The sequence below is a fragment of the Epinephelus fuscoguttatus genome, linkage group LG9 (assembly GCF_011397635.1).
Source record: "Epinephelus fuscoguttatus linkage group LG9, E.fuscoguttatus.final_Chr_v1".
Classification (NCBI taxonomy): domain Eukaryota; kingdom Metazoa; phylum Chordata; class Actinopteri; order Perciformes; family Serranidae; genus Epinephelus; species Epinephelus fuscoguttatus.
The window spans coordinates 38,355,386-38,368,530 of NC_064760.1; the positions used below are offsets into that span (position 1 = coordinate 38,355,386).

Consider the following 13,145-nt stretch of genomic DNA (forward strand, 5'->3'; position numbering starts at 1 on the left):
AATGGATTAACTAGCAATTTGGAGGTTTGGTTTGACAAATATTTTGCAGAGGCAGTGCTTCTCTAAAGGCAGAAATCATCTTATTGGATGAGTGGAACTACAGTAGGCAGAGTAAAAGAACCACTTCTGTTGTTAATTTCCAAGAAAGACATTTCATTGCCCACTACAGCATTAGTATTATTCAAAGACAGTGTGACTATGCAGTGTAAGTCATAACGAATTGAAGAAAAATAGAAACCATGCCCCTGAAGAGGAAGATTTGCATATATGGATGCTGTGACATGAAGAGTTTCAACCCAGTCACCACAATAAATGTTGGCATTGTATGTTTCTGCAAACTACGGATATGTTACATTTGTATGTTATGTAGCAGAGAGGTTGAAACTTTACATTTCATCATCCATAGGATTAGATTTATGCACCAAAGCCATTTGGTTATGGTTGTGGATAAGATCATGTTTTAGCTTAAAATACCCACTTTTGATGGCACCATAATGGCTGGATTACAGCAGTGTCTCGATAAAACACAATTGTTTTTCTTGGCACAATCTCGGCAAGAAACCACAATGATTCTGTTAAAAAAACAAAACACAATCATGGTAGTATCTCTGCAGGAAACGTAGCTTTGTCTTGGTAAAAAAAAAACTGCTTTTCATAGCATTGTCCCTGGTGGATAAACAGCTTCAGGTTGCTACAAAATACCTGCATTTGGTGGCTAAGAAGCTGCTGGAAATGCAGCAATGACTTGATAAAAAACAACTGGTTTTGTTGTTTGTTGATCCAGCTTGTTCGCCACTTTGTCAGTGATTTTGATGTCAGGTACAGATGTACAGAGGCACCTGTCGTGACAGCTATTTCTGCCGCTGCCAGCCACAACTGTACTTGTCTAATACTGCTGTTTTGTCAGTGGACGTTGCCGTCAGACACCGACACACAGAGACACTCTTTGCAATCATATGATGCGCACCAGGTGGCAGCTTTTTCTGATGCTGCTGGCAACAATTGTAGTACAGGATGAGAAAGTCTGTATAGGGTGGGTTGGAGTAGAGGTAGACAGGTCAAACAAACACTGGACTTTAACCTGGGAGGCCGTTGTTCATTTCCTGTGTAAAACCAAAAGTCAATGGAGTTATTTTAATAACAACGTAGTGTGCTAGTATGTGTAGCATGCCACACTAGTATGTCACATGACTCATGTGATGTGACTACTAGACATTACATTAGTAAAAACCATAGTTATTTGAAAAAAAAAACCAACAACCAAAAACCAATGCATATGCATGTAACAAGTATCAATTGAGATGCTATCTGTGAACATCCAAAACCGACACAAGAGGCAATGGTGCATCATATTTTTACATTTTTAGTCACACTAACAAAGCGGGGATGTTTGGGGAGTTGGGATGAGAACATGTTGTTTGTTTTTGAACAGTGGTCTGCAGCTTGGCAGATGTCTGGCTGAGGTGACACGCCATCCCACTCCACTTCCCCGTGAAAAAGTCAGCTAATATACAACGTCACTTTAGAAACATAGATATATGACATATACATCGTACAAATGTAACGTATACACAGTTTGCAGAAAAGAACAATGCCAAAATTGTCTTCTGGCGACTGAGCTGAGAGTTGAATGCATCAGCAGCTCTACTTTTACAAGTGTATGACTAAACAGAGTAACCCAGGTTTTAAAACAGTATGACATGTTATTAGTGTTGCATGTATTTGGTCACAAACCAAAGTACTGTACTAAAAGAAATTATGATTTGATAATAGTGCTGGATCAGCTGGTTTTGCTGTTCCCAGTGACCAAAAAAATAAATAAAAATCACACATCTTTAAACATGGAGCACGTAACAATCAAATCTGGGAAGTTGCACAAAGCACTGATGTCTATATAATGAACTTTAACAGTGGAATGCTGCAGGTCTACATTTCTGAGTCGATGCCATGCGTTGTGGTAGCTATTACCAGGACCAAAGGTGGTCTAATGTGGTACTGCAAAGGGAAGTCCCTGATGTGTTAAGAACTGTTCGCTATTAGAAGTGGAAAAGAGGATTGAAGAGGACGATGTTCATTTCTACCTTAACTGTTAAAGTAAATTGAGAAAGAGGAACTCTTTTTGTGCTTTTGTTTGCATCTTTTGCCATCAGGTGTTCCTCCCTGTTCTGTTTTAAAAAGCTACATATTCTTATTGTCTGTGTGAAAATGTGCTGACACTAACTTTCAGATTGTAGTTTGTGCACAGTTAAGCTGAAATGCATGTAAAAAAAAATGAATTACAGTTGAAGTAAGGCGGTGGCATAAGCTCTGCTCTCTGGCGTCTCATATTCAGTCTGTGTCTCTCCCTCTGCATTTGTTTGGTGTTGAAGATGTCACGTTGGGCTTTTTTGGGGGGCGGTGTGATTTCCCGACAGCTTGACTCGTGGTTCTGACTCATTAGCTTCCTGCACTGCCACAATGAGCCTCATCAATCGTAACCCCCGGCGCAAAAGAGCTGCTTTCTCCCTACCTGGCCATTATGGCACTCTTTCCTCAATAACACAGCCTGGAAACAGTGTGGCTTGACTCAATGCAGGGAAATAAATAACACAAACTTTTTCACTACAATCAAAAGTGAGCATTTTGACAGAGATTTTCTCATTTAAGCTATTCAGGCTCACACAGGAGAACTAATTTTGGTGTCTCATGCAGAGGTGGGTAGAGTAGCCAAATATTGTACTCAAGTAAGAGTACTGATACTTTAGAACAATATTACTCAAGTAAAAGTAAAAAGTAGTCATCCAAATAATTACTTGAGTAAGAGTAAAAGAGTATTTGGTGATAAAACTACTCAAGTACTGAGTAACTGTTGAGTAACATCTGATTTATTTGTAAAATAAGAATGTTATCAATCAATCAAAAATAATAATCTGCAAATTCATGTATTTTAAACGATACCCCTTTAACTAAAACAAAAATAGATTAAATCTTTACAGACATAACATAAATCAAGGCACAAGAAACACAAATATATTCTTATATATGCTGTACATATATATATATATATGTATATATATATATATATATACATATATATATATATATATGTAATTATGTACTCAGAGGTGGGTAAAGTAGCCAAATATTGTACTCAAGTAAGAGTATTGTTGCTTTAAAACAATGTAACTACTCTGAAAAGTACAATTTATCCAAAAAGTTACTCAAGTAAATGTAACTGACTAAATGTAACTAGTTACTACCCACCTCTGGTCTCATGTAGGCACATGTTGCATGCACAAACAGTGTGGGCTGCAGATTTGAGCTGTGTGGTTTTACACAGATCCAACACACCAAGACGAGAGATGCAGTGACCTGCTGATCAGTCGCCAGAGGCTTTTACTGCGATACTGAGCAAGAAGGAACTTACTTTACAGGTTGGCTTTACCTGCTCCACTAACCTGCCTGCAGCCTCCTCCTGCCGAAACTTAACTTAACTTAGCTTACCTTAGCTTAACTGTAACTTAGCATAACTTAATGTTAAACTGCAATGTTAAATCAACTTAACAACTGATCAAATGACCATGTGTAAAGTAAAAAAAATGTCACTTGAAGTGACAAACCGTAGACTGTATAAAAATATGGACGTAGACACCGTGGTGTCACCCATTGGTTTCTGAGGAGCCGGTTTGAAGCTTAAAGTAGGTGGCTCTGGCTGTCGCCATCTTGGCAGTGCCTGACTCCGCTAACTCCCGGCCAATCAAGAATGGGCAAAGAGGCGGGCCAAATGATGCCTGGTTGCTTAAACACGCCCACCTCGCTCGAAGCTGCTAAGGTAGCTAAGGCTAACAAGCTAGGCTAACAAGCTATGCTATTTTGGCTAGCCCTGTGGTGTTGGCTGCTCCCGCTCATGCTACCGCTTGGTGCCAGCTCCCTCACCAAACAAAATATCCAAAAGGCACAAACACGGCTGAGAGGTCAGGTTCAATGACTTGCAAATTAGCTGAGATGAAGCCTACTAGACAGCCAGTGGCTAGTTAACCACCTGTGAGAGCGCCACCTGTCACTCAAAGTGACCATGCCCTTAATTATGCGCAACTGTAAGCCTTAATAAAATTTAAACGGTTCATGCAATGACTCACACCATATACACGTAAATGCAATCTGAAGCGTATTTAAGTCTATTTTCTTCTTGCACACAGCTCTCAATATGGAAGTGGCTGAACCAGCTGCTAACAGCTTATGGTGCTAACAGCCCAAACAGTGCTAACAACGGCTACAGTGCTGACAGAGCTGTTGACGTTAGCCAGGGGGCAACAGGAAGGTGTGCATTATGCTCACGACGAACCCATCCTGCCACTATAGGTCTGGATGGCATTATCAGTGGTAATTGCTCTATGAGCACAGTGCAGAACGACGGCAATGCCTTTAGAGAATTTTAATTTTTGACATAATATTTTGTGGATATGATTCTGCTAGAGTCTGTGTCTGAGATGTTCTGTGAAATAACAGCAGATAATTGATAGCTAATAGTTTGTAAGGTTGAAATGAATTAATGAAAATAAAGAGGAACCCCTGTGCCTATGGCTACTTGCAGCATATAATGCAACTGGCTGTGTCCATTGAAGTATAGGTCACGGTGGACCTCACTGTAATACAACTGCCTTACAGCACAAATTTTTTTTTATGTCAGCCTTCATGCTGAGTTATATCTTGCTGTTGGCTTGGTATTATGATGACAGAACATTACTAGGAAATGTTGCTAACTTCAGGTCTCCAAGCGAAAATGTTTACAACCCGGTACTAAAAAGTTGACCTTGTTTTACCATCATCATTTTACAGTTATTAATTTTACACAGCCACAAAGAGATACAATGCTTCATTGCTATGCAGCCCTCAGAAAATAGATGGCATACTTTAGAGTCATTTCCTGTATTTGTGTCACAGAGGTTTCACCACTGCCCCTCCCCTTAGGAGACTAGCAGCAGGTCCTGAGTCTATTTACTTTAATGGGAGAAGTGAAAGTAAGTGTAGATTAAGACCGATTCTTTTGCTACAGAGTCATTTCAGTGAATACAGGACCTATTTTTAACACACATATCTTCTGAACTTTCTGACACTAAATAACATTTTTTAGATGAACAAATCAGGGGAAAATTAGCTTTGCTCCAGACCTTTCTCTGTCTCAGCAACACACTCTCCTGAGTTCTGGTAACAACTGATAAGATCTAACTTTCTCATTCCTAGGTCATTATATACTGATGCTTTGTCATGCCCCCTCAGCATCTCGTACTGACACACAGGCCACCCTTCAGCATCTGTATGTAACTTACAATCAACTACTGGGTGAAACACATCATAAAGGTGGATTTATACTTGTTCGTCAGCTCTATGCAGAGCCGACGCACATGGCCTACACATGTGGCCTACACTGTTATGAGCATTTACCCTTGTGCGGTGGTGTGTCTGTGTCACTCTGCAGTTACACCAACAAAACACTAGTTGGCGGTGGGGTTTCTGTGAAGTGCTGTAAAGTTAAGTTGATTCAAAACACACTTTAAACATGGCTTAATAGCGACAATTTCAATTACAAGAACACAAATTGGCTTTCACATTGTATAAATTAGCTTAGTGGCTAGCGGACTTTTCCTCTATTCATATGAAGCCAGGGACAACAGCAACATTTAACAAACTAATGTTACAAAATTCGGCTACATTACAACTCACATGGGTCACTGACAAAACAACTGTCTTATACTAAACACCTTTTCCAGACAAATACAACATGCTAATGTTATTAGCAAAAGCCTATGGCATTTTACATTGTATAAATTAGCCTAGCGTTTACTGGAGATTTCCTCTACTCGTATGAAGCCAAGATAAATCACACACAAGACTTGAAATGCTATTTTGTGGAGTCTTTACTGTCTTCACAATTAACTGTCAAAGTTCACTTGGTCTCACACTGGAAATGAACATTGATCTTCTCTGGGAAGGTTGCCTGTTTTTTTTTCGACCCATCACCCGCCCCAACATGCCTCCTAACACAGACTTTCACTGTTAAAACTGATGACTTTTTTTTATTCCCGTCAGCACATTGGTCATAATCACAGCCTTCCTGATTATGCAGGCTAAATAGGAATTCTGGTGCATTACTTTTCGTAGGTATACAAATGAAGAGTGCATGAGAACAGCCTGTATGAGTACCTAAAACTGTACTCGAGTAAACGTTACTTTCTACCTCTGTTTACCAGTGAACAAAATAATGGTAATGAGAACTATATGCTGGTCTCTCGAAACCAGTATCCACAAAGTTAATGAGATCTTGCTGTAGCTCCCACACAGTAAAGACAGCAGTCTTTCATGTGTGCTGAGCTCCAGCTAACAAGCTCTGCTGCAGCAACTGTAGGTGTGTGTGTGTGTGTGTGTGTCGTCAGGTTGGGACTATGTGAGGGCTGTCATCAGGCCCCGCGTGGATCCTACAGGAGGTAATGTAATGACCCTCTGCTGCCGTGCCCCTCTTCCCAACTCAAGACACACACCAGCCATCACAGAGCTATGCCTCACCTCGTCTACCTTCCTCCTTCACACACACACACACACACGCTCGCTCACACTGATAAAAAACTAGGTTATCATAGCAGTTATTTCTGCTGCAGGGCATATAGCTTACAAAGCAGAAGAACCTGTTTCAAGGAATCTCAGGACAAACTGAGACAAACGCACACACACAATAAAGAGCACAATAACGGAAATTAAATTAGAAACCTCAAACAATTCTTTAGTGCTCCGCACACAGTGTGTGTCTTCAGGCCACAAATGTTAACACAATAATACATCATGTACTGTAATTTAAACACAGGACAGTCTTACATGGAAAGGTCAACGTGGCATAATAAGGCCAACGTGACTTTTTCCGAAAACTGTACTCCTGACATTTCCAGGCATTTGACTGCTCTTGAATGAATATTATTACAGCCTCTTTGTACAGTATGCTGAAAGTGCTTCCATTAAAAGAGCAAATTGTAATCAAATGTCTAAAAAAGAAAAGAAACTAGAAGAAAAAAAAGAATCACTTGGACGAAAGCCTGCCCCCACAAAGAGCACACGCATATTACTCATCCCCCACAGAGCCGCCTTGCTCTAGTGTATTGTGGGAGGACTGGGGTGGGCGGCTGTGCAGGGGATTGGGAGCCGCGTTATAAGACTACTCTACATGACTTCAGCTTGCATGGAAGGTATCAACATAATGTTTCCTCGCCGTCCCTTCGCTTTATGTGGCTCCTGTTTCAGCCCAGTCTGTATATGTGTGTGTGTGTGTGTGTGTGTGTGTTTATACTGTATGCACTTCAAAACTAATCAGGAAAGCCAGTGTGGTGGAACCCAGACATCTTGTTTGTTTATCCTGCGAGATTTACCCGCACTTCACCTTCAGAGCCACACACACACACACACACACACACACCACACACACACACACACACACACACACACATACCGAGTGAAGGTCTTGTGCTTGTCCCAGGTGCAGAGAAATCTGTGAAGCAGCATGTGGCTTGTCCCAGTTCCTCTACAGTACCTGTGTGCCTTTGTGTGTGTGTGTGTGTGTGCCTTTGTGTGTGTGTGTGTGTGTGTGTGTGTGTGTGTGATTGCGTATTGCGACAAGACTGACCCATTTGAATCTTAATACAGGCGCTCACCAATGCATTCCTGAAACTAGTTCAACATGTAGGCTAGGCAGCCTTGTCACAAAGCAGCTGGAGTGACGGACACTGATTGATGCGGAGGGGTCAAAGGGCACGGGGGGAGCACATCCAGGAAAATGAGATTTTAAAGCAAAAAAAAAAAAAAAAGTTGAATGGAAAAAAGTGTTGTTTTATGTGTGATTCTGAACGGCGGGGGAGGTCATGCTGTCAGGAAACACCAAATGCTCAGATGGGTGCTGAGGAGATGAACAGGCCTACACATTCTGTGCCCTGCCTTTTTCCAGTTTTGACAGAGAGGGGAAGAAGTCCGTGTTGAAGTCATTTCAAAGCAGTGCACGTCTAATCTGTGTCCTGACCAAAGCAGGTGTGTGTGAGAGGGAGAAGGAGAAAGCAAACAGAGACAGAGAGGGGGGGAGAGTGGAGAGAGGGAGGGAGATACAGAGGGTGAGACAGAGAAGCAAACAGAGAGGAGAGAGAGGGAGGATTGCTTCTTTCTCTGGATGCCAGCAGCAGCAGCAGCAGCAGCAGCAACAACAGCAGCAGCACTTCATCCGGACCAGAGGTGACCGGGGCTGGGGGTGAAGGTGTGTGTGTGTGCGTGCGTGTGTGTGTTGCGCGTGTGGAGAGACTGCAGGAGCGGGAGAGAGGCTCAACTTGCTCCCCTCTCCGCCGCCGCTCTGTCCTCTGTGTGCGCCGCGGCTCCTCTCCTCCTGTTCTCCGGGACACGGGCAGGCATCTGGCGTGGTGAGATGTGAAGAGGCTTGAAGTATGGCATGCAAAGATGGTTTCTGCCAAGACGAAGGAGACGGTGACAGCGATGTGCCCCGCTTTTATTCGGACCCTCTTCTACTTTTTCTGTTTGGCGACTTGGTGAGTCCCACAGTGTCTCTGTCCGCGGTGCTGAAAACCTGCTCGGCTCACACTAACGAGGTGTCTCTAGCGCTCAAGTTATGCTATCCTGATTCTTTTTATTTCTTTCTAGTGTAAAGAAAATCTCTGGACAGACAAAGAAGGATGAAAGGATATACCCGGAGAATTTTACGCGCATTTTAGACCGACTTCTGGACGGCTATGACAACAGGCTACGACCCGGATTTGGAGGTATGTAGAACAAAATACCATTTTTATTCATTCTTAAGGCAAAAGAGTAGGACAGTCATCACAGTGACACAGTTAACATCTTCCAATTAAAAGTAGGAGGATGCTATTTTTTGTACTAGAGATGAAACCCTAACCACTTAACAACTCACAAAACTCAACGATTTTTAAGGGAGTCTGGTGCTGGGTCACAGATTTGGGTGTTACAAGTGTAATAAGGTAGCTGCAGACCCACCATTAAGTACCACATACACCGTATCTGTCAAGTCAGTTTCACCCACAGTAATTATGTCACATCTGAAACACACTAAATCCTTCTAATAAAAAGGAGTTTTTTTATTTGACTTTTTTTGTGCCATAATAGACACCACCATAAAGTGCAATAAGATAGCCTAACCATAAAGCCATTATTGAGCCCTGTAGGTCTCTTTGTGTAGCCTTAAAACACAAATATGCCTCAAATTGTTTTATGATTTTTGGCACGCTTAAACAGGAGAAAAGATGAAGAAACTTGACAGTGGAGACATAGCATATAAGTGGGAACATTGCAGCTACAATGTCCTATTTCTCTTTACCTCCCTCTGTGTAGGAGACCTGTATTATATGGAACGTGTTGCTCCATGGTCCAGCGTGTCACAACACGCAATGTTTCAGACTTCCCCCTGTAAGCCTGGCACTTCGGCCGCCAGAAGAGGGGCCTGTATAAGCTCGCATGTTAAAGCGACTGTAGTTATATAACCGTGTGTATGTTGCGGGACAAACGCTTAATGCACAAGTTCAAGTGCTAAAAGTACGGATTTGGTGTTTTTCTGTACATCGTGTCTCAAACCACGGTTAAGAAGCAGCGTTATTTGGTTTACAGGGCAAAGCAGACAGATAGCCGTGCACACTGTAGATTTGCTTATCCCTGCACTTATAAACAATGCCCGTACAGTCAGCCTCCACATTCATTCACTGAGGGAAAAAAATCAAACAGGATTATGTTTTTACATCTTTTAAGCTATTTTTTTCCACTTCCATTATGCATAAGGCACTAGCTCTGGATAAGCTATTGCGTGTCTTTTGGGCTGCCTGATATAAATGTGTGTAAATGTGAATAAGACTGGTGTCTCTCTGAGGCTGGACCATGGATGGATTATTGAACCCAGGGGCCCAAAGTGTCAGGGCCCACCTTGGCCTTCACCTGCAAAATGTCACTCAAAATGACACAACCAGGAAGAGACTCAAAATGACCACAAAGAGACACAAAAAGGTCACAAAGAGATATAAGGAACTGCAAAGAGTCATAAAATAACTACAAAGAGAGACAAAGCCACCAAAGAAGACACAAATTTACCTCAAAGCTAAGGTGTAAATTCCACTGGGGACAGGGGGACATGTCTCTTTTCAGAATTTGTGTGCCGCCCACTTTAAAAAAACATATTATTTTAGCTACAAAAATCATGCTTAATACATTACTGTTGGGCAAGATTCAAATTGAGCTGTTCATTTTACTTCGATATACAGAGAAGAATATTTAGTAATATTTTCTGGATTTTGTTACTGTAGTGCCTAAATGTATGTAGAGCTGCAGGAAATTGGATTCAAATCACAAATTTTTAAGTGCCCCCCCCCTCAAATCAAAGTTATGCTCTTGCCTCAAAGACACAAAATGACTACATAAGGACACAAGACCACAAAAGATGCACAACTACAAAGACATGCAAAGCCAAAAAAAAAAAATAAAAAAAAATCTGTGTGTCTCGGAGGAGAGGTAGTGGGTATGCGTATCTTAGCCCAGGGGCCTATTGTCTCATAATCTGCCCATGGGCTGGATTGTGACAGAAGGATTTAAAACAGGAAACTAAACGTGACACTTGTTGTCTGTTTTGTTGACTCAATAGGTCCCGTGACTGAGGTCAAGACCGACATATATGTAACAAGTTTTGGGCCTGTCTCAGATGTTGAAATGGTATGTACCCACACTTAAAATGCTGAAAACATTTAAAAACATGTTGATTGATGTGTTTGTTGTGTTAATACTAAATTTACACAACTTTGTTCCGAATCTGGTCATTTCAGGACAGCATAGGCAAACCTCGCTACTTTATACGTGGGTGGAAAACAAGATGTTTTACTTTGCAGACTTTCTTCCAGATGAATGTAGATAATCATGAAGCAACATCATCCCACCTGCCGACCTACCTGACCTCTGATGTTTGTCTTGAATTTGCCAATATCCCTGTCTTAGGAGTACACAATGGACGTGTTCTTCCGGCAGACGTGGGTGGACCGCAGGTTAATGTATGAGGGCCCGATAGAGATTTTGAGGCTGAACAATCTGATGGTGACTAAAGTGTGGACCCCAGACACCTTCTTCAGGAATGGCAAAAAGTCAGTCGCTCACAACATGACGGCCCCCAACAAGCTTTTCCGCATCATGAAGAATGGCACCATTCTGTACACCATGAGGTATTTATGTATGCTCCATTACCACAATCTATTAACATTGAACACCAGAAGAATGATAAAGCCAAAACTCTAGCCAAACCTTGAACAAATGATTTTATTTACAAACCATGTGTCTGTTTCCTACTATATCAAAAATGGAGACAGACAATTTTTCACCTCCCCCCTAACGTTTCCAAGTGGTATTGTTGGCACTGCTGTCGCAAAGACAACCGGATCGCTTTTGCTTTGGTTGTTCCACCATCCGTCATTTCAGCCTCTGGGGATAGTAACTGCAAATAACTTATTCTCATTCTTTACTGAGGATAGCTACCGATAGCTACCGGGGAAAATAAAAGCGCTATCCTCTGCCTATTTTGGTTGCACAATGTTTGACACACTTCCTTAGTGCAATAAATCGAGCCTTCATTTTTGGAGATCATACCCAGTGACAGACAGAATTGAACTGTGAAAACAAGACTTAAAGGGAAACAACTGAAATGCAGATGATGTCATTATTCTATAGACATTACATCATGCAATCAACGTTTACTTCACAGTGCAACATATCATAATACAATAGTCCATACATTGTGAATCAGCAGCTCAGAAATGGCGTTGTCACTTCATGTACTTCAGCTACTTACTATTAATTTGCATATTTAATGTGAAGTTACGTAAGTTAGGTTCAGGCAAGTTTAGGAAAAGAAATATGGTAGGATGCCTTCATGTTAAGTAGCCTACTCAACAAGTTATGTAGGTTAGGGTTAGGCAAGTAACTTTACGGGGATTTAGTTTAGGAAAAGAATCATGGTGACGACATACCTTGAAATAACGGTAAAAAGGTTCAGTTGGTTTTACATGGTCCCCATATACCAATCCCCAAATTGGGGAAAGTCCTGTGTTTGTTTGACCTGTCCATCACCCAAACCGGCCTTCTTACACAGACTTTTGGTCTTTATACGACTTCTCTCTTAAGTCTCACCAGCACATTGGTCATGTGACTGCAGTCTTCCCAGTGCATGGGTTATACACCAATTCTACTGTATTACGTTTTGTAGAAGTGTATATGAACAGTGCATGAGAAGTCTATTTCCACTTATACATATGTCAGTTTATGATGGGAGGATAGACTCTTCACATAATTTGTATTCTATATTTTGGTGTTTGTGCTAATTTAAAAAATATAGTTGGAGAAGAGAGATGACAGCCTTTGTTTGATTTAAAGCAATTAAACAGATTTGCTGTGAAATCAGACTCAGTGGCTCATAATGTGTAAACAGTGCAGAGCTGTGTGGAGGCAGTGCAGAGGCTGCCAAACTTCTACATCTTAAATTCAGTATAACAGTCACATAACTGCTCCTTCGCCTTTTAGTGAAAATGATTTGGTGTAAATAAATCACTGGCCTTTTCAAGTGTTAACCTACCTGTTTCTCCACCGATATGTATTGAAATCAGATGAGTCAACCGTAGGCTCTTCAACCAATCTCCATGATTTTCCCACCTTCAGCGCTAAGTGGATAGTAACTTTAAGTGTTCATTAAGTGTGATTCTTGCACACATTCTTGATGCATGTCTGTGTTTGAGAGAGTATATCTATTTGGTCCTTTATTGAGCAACTCTTCTCTGCAACAGGTTGACTATCAGTGCTGAATGTCCCATGAAGCTTGTGGACTTCCCCATGGATGGACATGCATGTCCTCTCAAGTTTGGAAGCTGTAAGTCCTTTATGTGTGTGTGTGTGTGTGTGTGTGTGTGTGTGTGTGTGTGTGTGTGTGTGTGTGTATGTGTGTTTTTCTCCTTTCATTGTGAGCTGGGTCTCTACATGACAGGTTAGGTAACCACCAACCAGATGTTTGCTGATTTGCTCTGACAGGACAACATGCAGTTAACCAGCTATGCACCGGCAACTAACTGGTGGCCACTAACACATCTACA

General features: G+C 41.6%; 1 protein-coding gene across 1 annotated transcript in view; it reads left to right on the forward strand.

Moving 5' to 3' along the window:
* Positions 1-7,971: 7,971 nt before the first annotated feature.
* Positions 7,972-13,145, forward strand: part of gabra4 (gamma-aminobutyric acid type A receptor subunit alpha4) — a 39,436-nt gene continuing 34,262 nt past the window's right edge. Inside the window, exons 1-5 of the mRNA XM_049586310.1 lie at positions 7,972-8,552; positions 8,665-8,783; positions 10,664-10,731; positions 11,011-11,231; positions 12,843-12,925. Coding sequence (XP_049442267.1) covers positions 8,464-8,552; positions 8,665-8,783; positions 10,664-10,731; positions 11,011-11,231; positions 12,843-12,925 — 580 coding nt within the window. The 5' untranslated portion in view covers positions 7,972-8,463. The remainder of the gene's footprint in view (positions 8,553-8,664; positions 8,784-10,663; positions 10,732-11,010; positions 11,232-12,842; positions 12,926-13,145) is intronic.